Source organism: Lactuca virosa, chromosome 2 (assembly GCF_052849685.1).
Source record: "Lactuca virosa cultivar CGN04683 chromosome 2, Lactuca_virosa_CGN04683_v6, whole genome shotgun sequence".
Classification (NCBI taxonomy): domain Eukaryota; kingdom Viridiplantae; phylum Streptophyta; class Magnoliopsida; order Asterales; family Asteraceae; genus Lactuca; species Lactuca virosa.
The window spans coordinates 188,669,868-188,689,626 of NC_136427.1; the positions used below are offsets into that span (position 1 = coordinate 188,669,868).

General features: G+C 36.2%; 1 protein-coding gene across 1 annotated transcript; it reads left to right on the forward strand.

Moving 5' to 3' along the window:
- Nucleotides 1-15,953: 15,953 nt before the first annotated feature.
- Nucleotides 15,954-19,709, forward strand: DPE1 (disproportionating enzyme). Its single transcript, XM_079078924.1, has 16 exons — nucleotides 15,954-16,549; nucleotides 16,831-16,893; nucleotides 17,001-17,089; nucleotides 17,178-17,238; nucleotides 17,326-17,404; nucleotides 17,511-17,647; nucleotides 17,731-17,889; nucleotides 17,952-18,028; nucleotides 18,122-18,261; nucleotides 18,399-18,430; nucleotides 18,527-18,601; nucleotides 18,709-18,781; nucleotides 18,861-18,949; nucleotides 19,046-19,090; nucleotides 19,179-19,331; nucleotides 19,396-19,709. Exons 1-16 carry the CDS (start codon nucleotides 16,193-16,195, stop codon nucleotides 19,498-19,500), a joined length of 1,734 nt encoding a protein of 577 aa, XP_078935050.1. The 5' UTR covers nucleotides 15,954-16,192; the 3' UTR covers nucleotides 19,501-19,709.
- The last annotated feature ends 50 nt before the right edge of the window (nucleotides 19,710-19,759 follow it).

Below are 19,759 nucleotides of genomic sequence, written 5' to 3' on the forward strand. Positions count from 1 at the left end.
GGTGCCTTCGGCCTGAAAGTATAGTGAGGAGAACTCACCTCGTACTGCCGAATCATACAGACGATCCCTGGTTGCTGGCTGACAGATCCCCGAACCGCTAATATTAAGACAACACCCCACCAACAGCTGATCTCACAAACAATCTCTGACTACAGATCCGCTAAAATCCATGCGCTATCAAATCCACAATGACAACCCATCAACATCCATCCCTTGACTCACATTATGAGTTCAAATTAGGGTAAAAGACCTTTTTACCCTTCCACAAGCTTGGCCCAAATCCAAGGCCCAAACTAGATGACTATAGGCCCAAAATCCAAAAATAAACATCTAAGGCCCAAATATGGCCCAATTTTTCAAATTGGGACCAATTCCTTTTGTGGGACTTCATCCAAGAAAGTCCAACAAGACAAAAAGCCCAAACCATAAAATCCAAAAAGCCCAACATGGCCCAAGACAATCCGTGCCCAAAACCGAAGCCCAAAACGAAGAGGCCCAATACTGCCGCGTACGTGGGGCGTACTCCGGAGGTACGCTCAGAGTACACGAGGCTGCGCACAATCCACCATCGGGGTGGCCGATTAGGTACGCGGGGCGTACCCTCTCAAATTGTAACGACCCAAAAATCAAGGGTAAAAATTTCATTTTTCATTACAGTCAAAACACAAATATCTTTTAAATCCAAGCTTTCCAAAAACATTGCTAATTAAATACATTTATCAGAGTTCATCCCAAAATTGAATATTGTGGAAAACATGGGTGTGTGCGTTGCGATCAAGCTGGGGCCTTCCTTTTCAACCGATGATACCTGAAACCATAAACAAAATTGTAAGCACGAAGCTTAGTGAGTTCCCCAGAGCATACCCCACATAATCACATAAACCATATCAATTGCATAAACCATGCATATACACATATAAGGATGCCATGGAAACCCTCCAAGGTCTTATACACATAATCACATAAATCATATCAACTACACAAGTCATGCATACAAACATATAGGGATGCCCTGGAAACCCTCCAGGGTCTTAGTCTGATTGCCATAGGAACCCCCTCATGGTCTTAGCCCACTACCATGGGAACCCCCACATGGTCTTAGCATGGAATGCCATGGAAACCCCCACATAGTCTGACATCCAACTGCCTCGGGAACCCCCCGGGGTCTTCCATGCAAGTATCACAGAGACTGCTAGCAAATCACATATCACATAAACAACTAGTATAACACATATCACATAATCAACTAGTATAACACATATCACATAATGGGCCATGGGAACCCCCACATGGTCTTAACTAACTGTCATGGGAACCCCCACATGGTCTTCGCATAAATACATAACATACTTACAGCACATTCACAAGTAATCACTACATGCAAGAGTCACGAAGACAACTGGCATACTACATATAACTAATTGCCATGGGAACCCCCACATGGTCTTATCTAACTGTCATGGGAACCCCCACATGGTCTTCACATAAATACACAATATATCGACAACACATTCGCAATAATCATTACAAATAGGTAAATGGGCAGGCCTTGGTGCCTTCGACCCATTGGTATGGTGAGGAGACTCACCTCACACTGCCGAAGTCCCACGGATAAAACTCTAGCTGTTGGTTGACAGATTCCCGAATTGTCAACATCAAAACAACACCCAATTAATAATTGGGTTCCAATACACAACCATAAGTCCATTATTGGGGTAAAAAGACTACTTTACCCCCAAGCTAGCTTGATCCAAGCCCAATGCCCAAACACGCACTCTGAAGGCCGAAAAACCAATCAATGAATAAAGGCCCAACATATGGCCCAATTTTCCAAATTGGGCCCAAACCTCTACATGGACTTATCTTATGGCCTAACCATTTATCCTAGTCCAAACATTTGGCATTCCGATGGTCCAATATCTCATAATCATCAAGGCCCAATTATGGCCACCTATGGCCCAAATTTCCAAATTGGGCCCAAGCCTTTCCAATGGGCCTTATCCTAAAGCCCAATACAAATACTCTAGTCCATATACTTATTCTTGGATGGCCCATCAATAGCCCAATAGAAAGGCCCAACTCAAGGCCCAAGCAAAATTAGGGTTTTCACATAAAATGACGATTAGGGTTAAGTGTTCTTACTTAACCCATTAAGGACTTAATCCATTGAGTCCATCACCCTATTAGGTCAAACATACAATGAGATCGGGTATAAGCCATAACATCAATCCAATGGTCCAAACCGCAGGTCCTGACAAATCCAAGCTAACAAATCCAATATTAGGGTTTTCTAAACCCTAATTAGGGTTTTCTAAACCCTAATTAGGGTTTTCCAACCCAATTGCGTGCCAATTAGTCAAATGGTTAGGTTTTTAGTTCAATTAGGCTTCATTAGGTTAATTAGGGTTTCACAAGTCGTGCACCACCTACTACCACCTTGGGTAGTGGTGGTCAACGGCGGCTCACGACGGCGGCCACCACCTTGCGGTGGTGGTTATGGTTCTAAACCAAAACATGTTTAAGCATCTAACTAGCACTCCAATCACATAATGAACACCGCCACCCAACATGGCAGCTAGTGGCGGCAGAAGGTGGCAGCCACCACCTCACGGTGATGGTGGTAGGTTTTTCCTTGAATAATTCGGCCAAAGAAATACATTATACAACATAAATCCAAAAGAGAAACACATAATATACCACACACGCACACACTCAGCCACCCTTGTGGTGGCCGGCGGTGGTACAAGATGACAGCCACCACCTCACGGTGGTGGTGGTGGTGGCCTCTCTTGTGATTCACAAACGCGCAACACACCAGCACATACACGCCTTGACTGAAAGATGGTCACAGCCACCCACCTAGTGGCGTACGGAGACGGCAACAGCAACAACAGCACTAGCGGCAACAGTGGCGGCATAACTTCACCACGATAATGGCGGCACCAACAGACAGCACCAACGACTGCAGGGTCATCGACCGGCGATGCTGGTGGCGTGCCAGACCGCGAGTCGGAAAGGAAAAGGTGTTGTGTGACCGAGAACAATAGCAGCGGCAGTCGGGACGTTTCCTCGGCGTCTATCTTCGTCGGCAATCTTCAATGGCTCCTTCCCGGTGGTTCTCGTTGTCGCCGGCAGCAGGAGCTCAGCGGTGGTTTGCGACTTCGACAACAGGGGGTAGCGGTGGTTCACGTCGGCGGTAATGGAGGGACGACGGCTGGAGAGACAGGGTGGTGAAGGTGGCGGCTGCAAAATGATATGGTAGGGCTAGGGTTACGAACAAAGTGACGGGTTTATACCCGATCACATGCAATCTTTGTCCATAAACCACCTTCAGCCCCTCCCTCCATATTCTTTTTCAACTTCAATCCATTATTTACCAAATAAACCCCATCTTTAATAATTCATTACAATTATATTCCCAGAAGTTACCACTTAACCCTCAACATTCCAAAATCCTTTCAATCTAAGTCCAATAATTACCAAACACCCCCTGACTTCTAAAAATCTTTACAAAATAAATCCTGGAATTACACTTTAACCCCCAAAAATCCAAATTATATCATTTAACTCCCCGAAACCAACACCCTGCTAAATATTATTGATTTTGGCTACAATAATATAAAATAATAATAATAACTACATCTCGGGGTTTTCGAGTTTATTATTTATTTAATTTCAAACGGAGTGTTACACAAATCCTATTTTCTTCATAAGTGCTTAATGGATTTAGCACTTAAGCTCACACTTCATATCCAAGGTCCAGAGGCATACTAGGGTCATAAATTCTCCAACTTTATGACCTTACACATCCATAAAGCTCTTAATATGAGGTCTTAATCCATTAAGACCCTTCTACCAAAAGCGTGAGACACTTCTATCCATTGGGATCTCATTTTTAAGACCAAGGACCCCTCCAAGGGTCTGAAAGGACCGCTCAAAACATCCAGAACATGCCATGCTCAAGATGGGGCATTTGGGACTAAAAAGAAGCATAAAAAGACCTAACCATGAGATCTATCAAATAAACCATAAAGGTATGAACTTTATACCTTTAGATGATGGAGAAAAGAGCCAAACTTCCAGATCCAATCCTTGCTTCAAGCTTCCAAGCTTCTTGATGCACCTTTCCTTCCTCTAAAACACCAAGAACACACTTTAGGGGTCAAAATCACACTCAAGGGGGGTTAGGGTTTTGCAAGAACGGCTCTAAGGATTTGGAGGCAGAAAAGGTGGGGATAAATGACCATAAGGATGCTTAAATACCCCTCAAACCTTAAAACTTAGTGTTTCTTTCGGACATGAGTACGCCCAGCGTACATATGTGTACGCCCAACGAACTAGGTCACACCCTATTACGCTTAGCGTACTCACATGCACACTTATCATACCACTCCTCCCAAAATTACGATCTTGCCACTAGGGCTTCTTGCGACTACTTCCTTCCAAAACAAGGACCAAAATGACATACTTCAAAACCAAGAGATGAATTTGAAAATACCTGAAAACCGGGGTGTTACACCTGAGATACATGGCACTAAAAAGAGATACGTTAGAAAATAATATCTCGTAAGCTACGTGGGTTTGTGACCCAAAACATTTATCACATTTTCATAAAAAAATATTTCATATTTGCAAACATATATTTTCAAGCATTTTCAAAGAATACTCTTTTCATACATATCATAAATATCTTTTCATATATTATCATTTCATTTTAAAAGATATATTTCCACATTCCATTCTATATCAAAATATTTCATTAGTCATAACATAATTGAAGATATTTATTTTCACATTCCATTCCTTATTTCGTTAAAGGCTAATTTCGGTGATGAACTGTTGCCATTTTTTAAACTTTGGGTCTACATCCAATAAAGGAACCACTCCCAAGTCTAGACCAAAGTGGAAAGAACAAATCAATCCACCAAGGAATCATTTCCATTATGATATCTATCTTGCTAAGGAAAGGCGCCACCCCGAAAGATTCCTCTAGATCCTGTTACGGGGACATCATGGCTCGAGCAATACATTATTGTCATTACTTTCCAATTCTTCTCATAACTTTCCATTTCTTATCATTACTTTCCATGCTTTACACATTTCGTCTTGTCAATACTTCCCATTTTATTATCATTTATTTCCATGCTTTACTTATTCCATACATCATCATATTTTCCTTCCATTCTTTGCATATTTCATGCATTAATATCAAAGTACTCACTTCAAAAGTAAATCATATATATTTCAAAACATGTCCAAACACATTATTAAAACAGTCGTTCTTTCAAAACATTCATTACTTTCAAAAACATTCTTGCATTCAACACATTCTTTCAAAACATTCTTTTGAAACGCATTTAACACTTTCATTTCAATACATTTTATATATTAAAGCATTGGTATTTCTTTATCATAAAAATCATTTTTCCATGTACCCCAAAGTGGGAAAATTCCAACACATACCTACCTCAATCACAAGAAGCTTAGCTAGTCCTCATCTACTTCCTTTCCTTAAAGCAACACTCTTCAAACACCACATATACAATATATGGACATAAGTCATTAAAAATGACCAAAATACCCCTCAAGGATTTTTAACATTTATATATTCCCCATAAGCTTGTTTACTTCCTGTTAGCTTATATATAAATTTTGAGGGCAAACAGAGGTCGTTTACTAGGTTTTCCACAAAAAATAATACACTTAGCAAGACGTTTGACACGCCCTGTGTCAAAAAGGACACACCCCTGTGTCATGACTGACACGCCCCGTGTCTTTTTGACATGTCCCATGTCACGACTGTAGGTTGCTATTTTGTGTAGAATTTTGCTAAAAGCTTTCCAACTTGTTCCTTAGACTTCCAATGGCCACCAAACTTTACCAAGTAATTATTAAGAACTAAACAAAGGTTATCAACTTCTCAAATACTCAATTAAGCCTTATCCTCATGATGAATTAATCATTAACACCTTTATATGTCATCAAGCTATTGGAAAGCATAAAATGACATCTAAGCATACTAGTTAGCAATTAAGCTCTTAATGACCAATGTTTTCATCCAACATCATTCTAAATCCCTTGTATGTGTTCTCACACATGGTTAAAAGGTGTTTTATCATATTAAAACACTCCACTCAAATACATTAAGTGCTCATTGAATACATCAAGAACATAATGATCCTCAAGTGTTTATAAGAAAGGTAAATTAGTCCATTTTGCACTTGGACATTCCAAAGTTTACAAAACTTGTTCCCAACTTGTTGAACACTAAAATGAATGTTGTTGAGTACATAAGACCACAACCAAACTCATTGTAAATACCTAATCTAACTATGGAATCCTCAATTCCATTCCATGCTCCCAGATTGCCCTTTAGTCCAAAACAATCATTAGAGCTAGAACTTCACTAGAATACATTCATGTTTATGCTCCAATGTCATATCTATTGTGTCAATTCATATCCATGAATGTCATTCACTTCTAACAACTCAATCATCATGTTGTTATCCACAGATTTCCCAAAATGCTCTTATGGCCAATTATTCAATAAATTCAACTATAGATCATTCAAGCCTTCATGTTTTTACATTCAAATCATTCCAAGTGTATCCATTCATGATTATGAACTTCCTTTACTCATCATGTAACGCATGTATTTCTTGCTAGGCTTAGTTATCAAATCTGTAACCTTGTCGGTTAACAATTGTATATTTTTTAGAATAAATAAAAGTAAAATTTTCAAATATATATGTGTTTATGTGAATTTTATAGATACTAGGTGCATATGATATTTGTGTAAAACCTTACGTCGAAACATAATAAATAGGGGCTAACATATAAATTAAAAATAAAAGATTATTTTGGATAACTAATCTAAACAAAAGTCGTATTAATCAAAAAAGTAAACTCGTGCATATAAAGAACGCCCAAATCAGACTTCGTGAGAGGAAGTTATGATTTTCGAAGATTCGGCGTAGCAATATACGACTCAGAAACTAAAATTTAAATTGGTCGATTTTAGGGAAAAACAATCTAAATGAGAGTTCAATATCTCGTCAATACTATCCATCCATATAAAGACAGTCGAGAACGGATATCATATGAAAAGTTATGATTTTTACACGGACTTTAGCAGTCTAAGCATGTTAAAAATATAGCTTAAAAAACAAAATGAGAATTAGCGGACCGACTCTAAATGAAAGTTGTAGATCTCGTCGATAGCTACGCATGGATAAAAAATGTCAAAACGGAGCCCGTATGAAGAAGATAAGATTTTTCTACAAAATTAAATTTTCCGCACGCGCATAGACAACGCAATGCGTACCACTAGTTTTTTGCTAAGTATCACACCATGAAGAAGCCACGTCATCGGAGCCAACCACCTACACGGAACTCCCCGACCAGACATGCATTATTCTATGTATATGTTTTCATAATATAATCCCTACAAGGTCTCACTATAATCGCTTGATGTATACAAGTCATGTATAATTAAGATTGGAAAGACATTCGACTGAGTAACTCTGCCCTAAATCCACAACCAAACAAGGAACATGAAATAAGGCGGAATCACTCACTCTATGTCTACAAATCTTAATTATAAATGACCCTAATGTATACACTAAGCCATCATAGTTTACCTGCAAGGGTTCGTAGTTCTTATATGAACGATATGTTAACTTCTGATTTTAATATTTCAATTATTTTTCGTAAAAATTCGATGTTTAATTATTGTTGTTTGGGAAAGTACCAAAACAAATTTCCGATGAGTTCCTCATTGCTCCTTTATGTTTTGTCATTAGACTCCTCCCTCTCCTTCGTCGTTTTTCTTTGTTGGGCGATCTATTTTGAAATGTCTGATTTCACCACATAAATAGCATACTCGACTTGTACTAGCATCGGTGGTTGAAGTTATGTGTTGGATCGGAGTTACACATAAACGAGCTTCTTCGTCATCCCTCGTTTTTGTACAATTTCTTTTGAAATGTCCAGATTCTCCGTACCCGTAACAAGCCTGTCTTACCCCAACACCGGAAATTTGGGTGTTTGGTTGAGCTGGTGATCTACAGAAACGAATGGTGTGTCCTTTTCTGTTGCAATTTTTACAATGCAATTCACAGCACTTTCCTGCGTGATGATATTTGCATTTGCTGTATTTAGGAAGTGTTCCAGCATATGAACTGACTGGCGTTGGAGTGATAGATGTTGTGGTGGCAGGAGCTGCCACATGTTGCTGCCTTTTGGTAAGTTTTTGAGATAATTTACGCTCCTTTTTGAACTTTCGTTTCTTGTGATTTGGTTTATAGGTCGAAGTATCTCGGATGACTAACACTCGTTGGTTTCCTTGGTTATCAGTACGAGTTGAGTTGTCGACACTGTTTCTATTTTCGATTGTAATGTTAGCATTGAATTGTGCCATGACAGCGGTCACAGCAGCTGTTACGGCAGCTTGGAATGTAACGGAGTCTATATGTAGGATCGGGGTTTCGTCGGTTGGCTGGTTATGTCTATGTGACGACATGATTATGTTACATAATGTGAAACGAGTTCGTTAATAACTATGATCGTTGCTAGTTGTACTTTATCTATTAATATATATATATATATATATATATATATAAATTTCTCGTTTTTCTATACGGTTTTCAGTGTTTCGACCAACATCCCTATGATGTTTCTATGGTATTGAGTAGAAATAGGTATTTGTAAAAGTGCTTAAGTTCGTGGCGGTATCTTTTTACTATTAAGTTTATAAAAGATGAAATGGTGGTATGACATCAATTGAAATTATAAACCAGACATCTTTGAACTAATTATACTAGTTCAACATGAATTTTGTAAGGAATTGATAATAGAAGTTTATTACAAGTAACAGCTTGTAAATAGGATGACATAAGATTTAATGGTTATTTTCAAAAGAAACGAAATGCATGTCGATTTTTAGTGGTATATTTAATACTTAAAGTTCGGAAAACTTAACCTTAGAGCAGGTCTACCATATACCAAAGCACTGGGAAAACATCGACATCATACCGACCTACCGAAAATGAAACTTTCATGGTCGAATTGTAAAACATGAAAAATAACACTAGCGTATATCCGTAGACTTAAACTATAATCAAAAGAGTGAGTAGGGCACGATCTACTTGCGAGAAGTGTTGCTCTACTTCTTACTAGATTCGGCCCTGAATTTAGCAAACTATCATTCTATTTCAAACATACGCCTTTCTTGTGTTGCTTGTCGTTCTCGCAGTTCTCTAACTTCGGCTTGGGATGCCGCAAGTTCCCTCTGCAAGAAATTAGTACGATTCCTTGTCGCCTCATGGTTGTCTTCTAGATTACGAAGGCGAAGTGTATTAACTCCAGTAGCAGCATCAACCTGCATGACTCGGTCAACGACAGCTCTTCCCTGTTCATCGTTACGCGCAATACGACGAACTAACACTGGAAGGGCTCTATCCGTTGAGCCTCCTGCCTCAATATTATAAAAGCTTCGGTCTCCCTGGTAAGGATGATTTTGACCCTGCTCATCACTCCACCTATTTAAGTTCACTGCCCACAGAGGCGTCAGGCCTTGGAAATTCTGACGAGGATTGGGATTCTAGGCAACTTGCGAGGGTTATAAGCTTTTGATCCTGAATCAGCATCTTCTGGGAAATCTTCTTCAAAATCCTCTTCTATGGGAACTACAGGATCATCTTCGGGCTCTGTGTCGATCCATCCTACATTCCCTTGAATGGGAAAATACGGGTCTCCGGGTAGATGGAATCCAGCCATTGTTATCTAAGCGAGAATTAGGGATATAAGAGATATCTAATAAATAAAAGCAAGTAAACAGTTTCAAGTTTCCATAAAAGAAACTTACAGTTAACAGGTAATGTAATTTGTATGGTATAACTCCTACTGGGTCCATCTATAACTACAAAGTATATACCAATTATATATAACTTGGGTCAAATAGACCTTCGAATAAATGATCCTACTCTACCCCCACATCCAAACAAGGAAAAGGGAAGTTAAGCTAAATCACACATTTTAAGTCTATATATAACATTAACTATATATAAATGTAATATAAACACTTAGTATTTATAGATCTACCTGCAGGAGTCCTTTGTTTTTCACATGGTTTGTTCTTAGCATATAGTGCCTAAAATACTCTTATAGTATTTTAACTTTATGTTATGTTCTAGAATTTCTTCTGGATATGTAGTTGGTAAGTTTTAGACCTGTCGCAACCCTACAATCACTCCCAAACACATGTTGGTCGTATCTCAAATAAATATAGTTGATCAGACTATATTGATCCCAAATATGACTACATAACTGTCCAGGTTTGACTGTAATGTCCAACCTCCAAATACTTTTGTTTTGTTCTTCTTGTGATACTCGTTCTAGTATATATATATTCTTCATGTACTTATACTTTTATAAAATAATGTTATATTTTAAAGTATAATTCTTGGTCAGAGTGTTTTTATCCCAATGTTTTTATAGTTGTATATCTTTTATGATTGATATACTGAGTTCGCTATAAACAATGTTCTGATACCAATCTATCACACCCCCAAACCAGAATGGCGGAAACGTCCGGGGGTGGGTGACTTCATGTCAAGTATCACAACAATGCATAATAGTAATCAAAGTACAACAACAACCATTGTATTTACAAAGTTACAAGTTTTACATCTGTGTTCAAATTATATTATTCATGGCACCAAAAGTATAAGTTCAAAAGACATGAGTATAAAGAGCTCCATCTTCTCAAAAGCGGTGATGGACCTGTATTACTGTTTCCCTGATAATACAAGTAGTTTTGGAAAAAGTGTCAACAATTAAGTTGGTGAGTTCATAAGTATGTTTATAACTGAAATCTGTTTTCTTGTCCTTTGATAAAGTAATCATGTTTTTCCAGAAAATCCTATATTTTCTGTTGTAGTATAAAGTAAGTAAAACGTGTGAAAGTTATTGTACTCTAATGTGGCAAATTGTGATTTAGTTCACTAGTAATCATGAAAAGTATGTTTTCTCTGTACTGAAGTAGTATTCTGTAATTATACTTGTAAAAGGTTGTATTATAGTTTCATTTTAATAAAACTATGTGAAGTTGTTTCCTTATTCATACACTAATCATTTTATTCAATACCAAATTGTGAGTTATTATAACCATACTAAATGACCTAAGATGGCTTGAACACGACGTTCTTCAGGCGTCGCAAAAGCTACAACTGTCACCACAGGTCTACCGACCTAGCTGTTGCAAGCAGCTTTGGTGCGGAATTGTCAGTCCCGTATAGATCTATACACAAGTGTCACGCTCTCCCTCGAGGAGATTCTGGTTATAATTTTAGGACTTGGTTGGTACTTGGAAAAGTACGTGAAGATTTTCTCACAAATGCTATATTGATGATTGCGTGTGAAATAATGAAAATTTACTTAGAAATAAATACACTGTAAGTAAGTTTCATAAACTATGTTCTCAGTAAAGTATTATGTTTGCTTTCTGAAAAATATTCTCTACTTGTTTTCCGTTATGTACTCTGTTTCTTTTCTGTTATGTATTTTGAACCTTGAAATTAATGGATAAGTTCTTTAAACTATACCTATTATAGTTTACTGTTTGTTTTACGGTGATGAAAACCTTTGTTAACTGTTGTAAGAACCTGTAATACTATTGTTCTATGAAATCCAATGTGTGTACTCAAATAGTATTTAACAGTTTGAAAACCATTTTATATTTATATAAATGTAATATTTATATAATTGTGATTAATTAGACCTTCGATTAAATAATTTTACCCGATGCCCACAACCAAACAAGGAACAGGAAATGGGGTCAAATTACATATTCTAAATCTTCTGAATCCAAATTACATAATTTACACAGATATAAATATGTAATTATAACAATTTAGAAACACTAAAAATATTAAAAACATTTTAAATATTAACACAATTTTTATTGTGTTTCACTTGTATCCCCCCCCCCCCCTAAAGCAGTTAAAAATCATAAAAATGTAGGGGTATGAACTCACCTTATGTGGGTGATTCAACTGAAGATTCGATATAGGATGATAAGTTTAACGAGTGAAGTCTCGAAGCACAAACGAGTCCTATTTAGCATATTAAGACATATATATGTATACATTTAGTGAATCTAACCTCAAAAGTGTAAAGGAAACAATCTATGGTGTAACGAACACTTACACAAGAAGTGTTAGAATCGAAAATGGAAGGCTGAAAAGCGGTTCACGGCCCAAAGATCTTGAAGATCTAGAGTACACGGCTTATCTGGGTGTTCACGGCCCAAGAACAGCTTGTGTTCCTGAGTTTACGGCCCAACTAGCTTGAAGAATGATGAACACTTGAAGATCCTAACAATATCCTAAGAATATTCAAAGGAAAGTAGATGCTAGTTGAGAGAGAATGGTGTTTTGTGGTTGAATATCTAGAGAGAGAATGAAAGTGTTTGCAGTTGGAGTGTGTGAAATGAGGGAAAAATCAATCACATTTATATATATATATATATATATATATATATATATATATATATATATATACACTTAAGAGTCTTCGGCAGTAAACACATCCCGAGGAGATAAGATCCTCGGGTTCACGGCCGAGAAGGGTTCACGGTCATGCGAGGGTTCACGGCTGCGAAGGGAGTTCACGGTCATGAACCGTTTGCGGCCCTAAGTGTGTGTGCGGTCTGAGGCATGTTTGTGGTCCGAAGGAAAGAAAGAAGAAAAAGATGCGAGGATTCTCGGTTCTAAAAGTTTTCCTTTTTAAACACACAACTCCTTTGAATTAAAGGCTTAAACACTTAAAACCCATTAATCTAGCCATATAAGATAATAAAAGAATTGAGTTTGACCTTTACACGCTATGTTTGACTTCTACAAGAATAAAAATTTTCGGGTTGTCACAGATAGTTATAAACTTATAAAGGGTAATTAGTTCCAAATGAGTTGAATATTGGATAGGTATCATTCTGAGGGTAGAGTGTGAGATCAGAGTGGGGTCTAGTAGTCCTCCTCTCCTTGGATGACCAGAAATGGTAGGTCCAAATCAGACAACTGGCACGTATGTCTGGGTCATCGACCAGAGTAGATGACAACACTTGACTATTCTAGGTGGTCTAGTGAATTACGTTGCTAGTGTGAACTTATAACCCACAGACATAGATAAAATGAGATACCATATTTATCAATAACTCTGAACATTGGTTGTCTTTGTATGATCTACACTGGCCTAGGACTCCCCTATCTGTGTAAGTAAGCAGTTGCTCAAACGATTCATCAGGTTGGGTGATTCCTCCAGATAATCCTTGTTTTAGGATTCGTGATAATCAATTGGGGTGGGTAGATTGTCTTAAGGATAATTATGTCATAATTTATATGTCATACTATCTGCCAATGAATCTTTTTGCAGGAATGATATTATGATCTATTATCATTAAAATATTATGGGCTTAAAACCCTATGCATCTCACCAGGTTTCTCAAACCTAACCCACTCAATTTTATACATCACATGTAGTGGAACTAAGGCTACTGGAATCTAGTTAGGATGTCGAGTGAAATAAGAGATGTGCCTGTAATATTATGGTGTTTTAATAAAATAAATAACTTATGTTATCTCAAATTGTTTCAATTAAACTGGGATTTTCCGCAACACAATAACTTAAAGCGTAAAGAAAAAGTTTTAATCGGTTCTGAAAATTGGGGGATGTCACACATCAAATTCTTCAACTACAATGGAATTCGTTGTTCTCAACACAATTTCCCCCAAAACCAAATTAAATCCAAGTTTATACTTGATTCTACTATCATGGATGAATTTGAGCATTCCAATTGGATTTGTTGCTCTCAAACATCATCTAGGTCACATAATTCATTCCAATTTAACATATAACAAGAAGTTCCCAATTTAGATTTCTAGGGTTCATAGAGTTTTTTACCCAAATCATCAAATCCACCAATGAGATGATTAGATTGAGATTAGAACCATGGAAATCACTCAAGGGAGGTTAGAAACCAATACCCCATTCATTGTATCACATCAAATTCGACACTAGGGTTTTACCCACTTCATAAAATTGATTTCTAGGCTAAAAGGGGAAGAGAATTTACCTTACAAACATTGATTCCTTCTTTCCTTTGCTTGATTGCTTAATTCTTCACTTGAATCGAACCCTAGATGGAGGAAGGAGAAGAATCGCCATTATGAGCTTTCTAGAATGCTCAATAATAAGAGAAATGAGGGGAGTGTTCATCTTATTTCCCCCTTTTCACATTTCGTCCCTCTAATTCATGTATTTTGTCAATTTTCACCATTACTTCATTTATTTTCACATATGTTTAAAAGTTTGACATAACAAGTCCTCCTCCATCTATTATATAACTTTATTAGTCCTTTCCATTAATTGAGTCGGCCCTTTGGTCAACTCACTTTGCCAACTTGACACTTTTGACCCTTTACTTTTAAAATATTATTATTTCCCACTTTTAACTTTCTAAATTTCATATTAATTAGTGATGTGATTAAATCATTTTTCTTTTATTTATCTTATTAATTTAAGAACCTAATCTTAAATTTTTAGGATGTTACATATGAAGGCTTCCTTAACAACAAAAGTAAATTGATCTTTTCAAAAGAAAGCAAAGTATATCGACCAACCATGTTACAAAATCAATACTCAGACCAATAGTATAAACCAAGCCAAACCACATGAACCGAATATGTAATTTACTTTTTAAATAATATTTTACCAACTATTTACTATATATCACTTTCCACATGTTTATATCGTTTATATGGATACTTTTGCACCTTCTACTTTGTAAAGTAATACTTTCTATCCTTCTACTTTGTAAAATAACACTTTCGTCTTCTCAACTTTGAACTTTATAAAATGTTACTTTTTCCCCTTTATTTTCTAAACTTTTGTGTTTACCCATGTAGTATATATAATATGATTTTCCTACAATTCTCACCACTCAACTTTGTAAAATGACCCCCTCGGCTTTAAACTTAATAAAATATCATTTTCACCCCCATCGACTTACTAAACTTTAGTGGTTACTCTATTCACCGACAATTATCATCCCTGGACTTTATAAAATATCACTTTGACCCCTCTCGGCTTTGAACTTTGTAAAAACATCATGTTCACCCTCTCGTCTTTCTAAACTTTAGTGTCCCCCCCCCCCCCGGTAATATATATAATTTGATTTTTCTTAATAACTTTCGTTTGTTAACGTAAAAATAATAATTTATTACGTGCTTATATTATTTATGTGTCGGTAAAAATTTTAGGTGATCAACGTTTCAACGTAAATTTAGAAGTTTCGTTTGTTAATTAAAAAAAAACCTAAATTGTTTTTCTTTATGTATGTGTCGATATAAATTCGAGTTTGTCTACGTTTCAATGTAATTTTATTTACGTTTTGTGTTTATTTTTATATACGTTTCTTACTTATGAGTCGGGTCACAATATAACATATTTTTGATTATTTGAACTTCCACTCCTTAACTTAAAAAAATAATTTATTTATTTTTATCTATGTGTCGGTATAAATTGGAGTTTCTTTACGTTTCGACAAAAATTTTGTGTATGTTTTCGTGCTTATTTTTATGTACGCTTCTTACGTATGAGTTGGATCACATATAATACGTTTTAATTCGACTATATAAATTGGAATTAGTCGATTGTACCAACATTGTATACTTATGTAATAACAAATACAACGGTATCTTACAATCGTTAAAATTCAACTTATAAAATAGATTAGACCGTCTGCAACAACACAGACAACAACTATTTATTATTTAAATAATATATTATCCGGCGTTGTGACCAAAATATTTACCAATATATGCAATTTATGTAAGTATAGATTCATAAAATTCAATTTAAATAAGCAAAGTCGACGATGATTATAAAATCACTATCAACGCATAAATCGAAAAAAATGTGCATCTCTTTGCGTAAACAAGTTTTTTCAAGTTCTATCCCTGTTTAGAAAATCAATGGTGGTATGCGGTGCATCCAAGTTCCGCTCAGTTTCATGTGAACTCCACATGCTTCCTGCTTGCTCTCTGCCTAAACCCACTCTCCCATGTAATCAACCCACCCAATCTTCCGCAGATAACACCAATTTCCACTCAAAACTTGCATCTCCAGAGCAACAATGGCGGTTCATTCTCTCTCATCATTGCCTCTCCTACTATCCCATTCGAAACTGAGCAACTCCGTTACCAACAATTCCTTCTCCTCGATTCCATTCCTGCAGAAAACAATCACGACTAGGCACATTCGTAATCTCTCCGTCACATCCGCTATGTCGGTTGACGCATACGCCGTCGGTGAGGACTTGCCGGTGGACTACGCGGATTGGCTTCCGAAAGCTGAACCTGGCGATAGGAGAAGAGCGGGAGTGCTTCTTCACCCGACTTCCTTTCCTGGACCCTACGGCATTGGAGACCTCGGTGATCAGGCTTTTCAGTTCATAGATTGGCTTCATGAAGCTGGTTGCTCACTTTGGCAGGTCCAAATTTTCTGCATAAATTATATTTCTGTATTGCCTATAGTTATTTTGTAGCAATTGATTGTACAACTAAGCTCAACAACTTTGAATTTGGATATAAAACTTGTCACATCTCCCTTAAATTGACATTTAGAAGTATTAGGTTTGGCATCCAAAACCTTAATGCATGCTCCATTTCCAATTCTACTTTCATTCTATGTTATGTCGCTTGAATATGCTTCATTCTGATCGAATCCATTCAGGTGTATGTGATTCTAAAATGTTCCTTTTTATTAATGCAGGTTCTCCCACTTGTTCCACCAGGCAGGAAGGCTAACGAGGAGGGATCCCCATACTCAGGCCAGGTGATAAAGCAAACTTTAATCCATGGACTGTTTTCCATGATGCATCTAGATTATATGTACTTTCCTGAAATAGAAAAATGATAAATGTTGCAAATGCTCACTTCCAGGATGCAAATTGTGGTAACACACTCTTGATATCCCTCGATGAGCTTGTTAAAGATGGTTTGTTAATGAAAGAAGAGCTTCCTGAACCATTGTAAGATCCATTGATTCAATGAAGTGAATGCAATTCTTATATTTACTCTCTTGATGTCTATTCCTTCATCACTATAGCATTTGTGCAGGGACTCAGATCGTGTAAATTATGATACTGTTGCTTACATAAAGGATCCTTTGATAGCCAAGGTAAACTTTCAAGAAAAAAATTGTTCACTTTTACATGTAATTTGGGCTTGACTAAATTTGATGTTCAACCTCTTTTTTTCTATTTAGGCTGCAAAGAGACTCATTTCAAGTGAGGGGTATCTCAAAAGACAGCTTGAAGATTTCCAAAAAGATTCTGATGTTGCAAGTAAGATATCCTTATATAATCTATTAGTGCAATTCTTGTATATATAAATCCAGCATGTGAAATGTGACATGTAACTTGTATATGTAAATCCTCATTGCATTTATAGGTTGGCTAGAAGATGCAGCATATTTTGCAGCCATTGATGACACTTATAACACATATAATTGGTATGATTGGCCTGAACCTTTAAAGAATCGCCATCTTTCTGCATTAGAAGACATTTACCAAAGTAAAAAAGATTTTGTAAGACATCTGCTCTTCAACATTTCCTTTTCAATGCATTTCCTTTTTGTAACTTCACCTGATTTTTTACTTTCTATACCCAGATCGACATTTTTATCGCACAACAGTTCTTATTTCAAAGACAATGGAAAAACATTTGCCATTATGCAAAGATGAAGGGGATAAGCATAATGGGAGACATGCCTATATATGTTGGTTATCACAGTGCTGATGTTTGGGCTAACAAAAAATACTTTTTACTCGTGAGTCCTAATTACAAATTCGCCCTCACTTTTCCATTTTTAACAATTTGTTTGTGTTTCAGAACAGGAAAGGGTTCCCAGTTTTGGTTAGTGGTGTTCCCCCTGATGCATTTAGTGAAACTGGTCAACTTTGGGACAGGTTTGTTGGAATAAATTTCTACAAAAAAATATAATGGTAATAAACATTTTTAACTTATTAATTTATGTTAAATAACTTTTTTTTACATGGAAGCCCGTTATATGACTGGAAAGCAATGGAAGAAGATAAATTTTCATGGTGGGTAAACCGTTTACAACGTGCACAGGATTTATTTGATGAGTTCAGAATAGATCACTTCAGGGGATTTTCTGGCTTTTGGGCTGTTCCTTCTGGTGACTCTTTTTATAAATAATAACAAGAAAGTTAATTTTTTTTTTTTTTATCCCAATGTCATTTTGTAAATGAAATAATATAATTATTTTCCACTTGATCCATGTTGTAATAAAACACTAATATTTTTGTTTTGCAGAAGCAAAAATTGCCACTTTGGGTAGATGGAAGGTAATGATGTCTGTGTGGATAAAGTGTTGTATAAAATGACTATTTTACCCTTGTACTACAACAAACTCTCTAAGTGATTATTTTTGTTGATAGTAGGTGGGACCTGGGAGTTCTTTATTCGATGCAATTTTTAGAGCTGTTGGGAAGATCAACATCATAGCAGAAGACTTGGTATGAAGTTATTTTCATTTTTTTAAAACAACAGATAAAAAGAAACATTAATTATATATATATATAAAAAAAAAAATAAAAAAAAAAAATCTGTCTGGGAATGACAGGGAGTTATAACAGAGGATGTAGTCCAGCTCAGAAAATCAATTGGTGCACCTGGGATGGCTGTTCTTCAGTTTGGTACTAAATTATTTTATTCTTATTTATTAGTCTCTTATTTCCATAATTTATATTTGTAAAATTTTATAATTACAAATAGGTTTTGGAAGTGATTCAGCAAACCCTCATTTGCCTCACAATCATGAGCAAAATCAAGTTGTATATACCGGAACTCACGATAATGACACGGTGATTTTGATTTTCTACTCATCAAAGACCAAAAATAGCATTGTACTTTCATCTAATCATATATTAAAATGATTTTTCACTTTTTTTTTGTGATAGATACGAGGTTGGTGGGATGCCTTGCAGCAAGAAGAAAAATGCAATGTGAGTGAGTTTTTAAATTTCAACACTGCAATCTTATATAATTAATTCCAGACGATAATCTTGAGTTTTATTTATTTATTTATTTCAGGTGCTTAATTATTTATCAATTTCTGTGGATGATGATATTTCGTGGGCTTTAATCCGGGCTGCCTTGTCTTCAGTAGCCCAAACTTCAATCATTCCAATGCAGGATATTCTCGGGTTGGGGAGTTCTGCTAGAATGAATATTCCTGCAACACAGGTAATAAAATAAGTTTTTTTTTTTGTTCATTTATTTATATGATATTTTTTTTATCTGAAAACAGTCTGGAAATTGGGGTTGGAGGATACCAAATTCTATGAGTTTTTCAAGTATGGAAACAGAAGCAAAGAAGCTAAGGGATATGCTTTTGATGTACCGACGATTATGATTACTTTTTAGGTTTGATATCTACAAAGGGTTTAGTTTTTATTTTTTGTTTTATAATTTTTTGGTTTTTCAGTTACATAACAATAAAAAATAACTACCAAATAAATTCACAAGACAAGAGTGAGACACAATGAGAAGTTAAAACAAAGAAAGAAATTCTCATAATCTTGTATTCATTCCATTTCATGATTTGTTAATGATTTTAAACCAGGAACATGTGAGCTGAAAAATGTCTAAAAATTATTTCGTTTGAATATAAC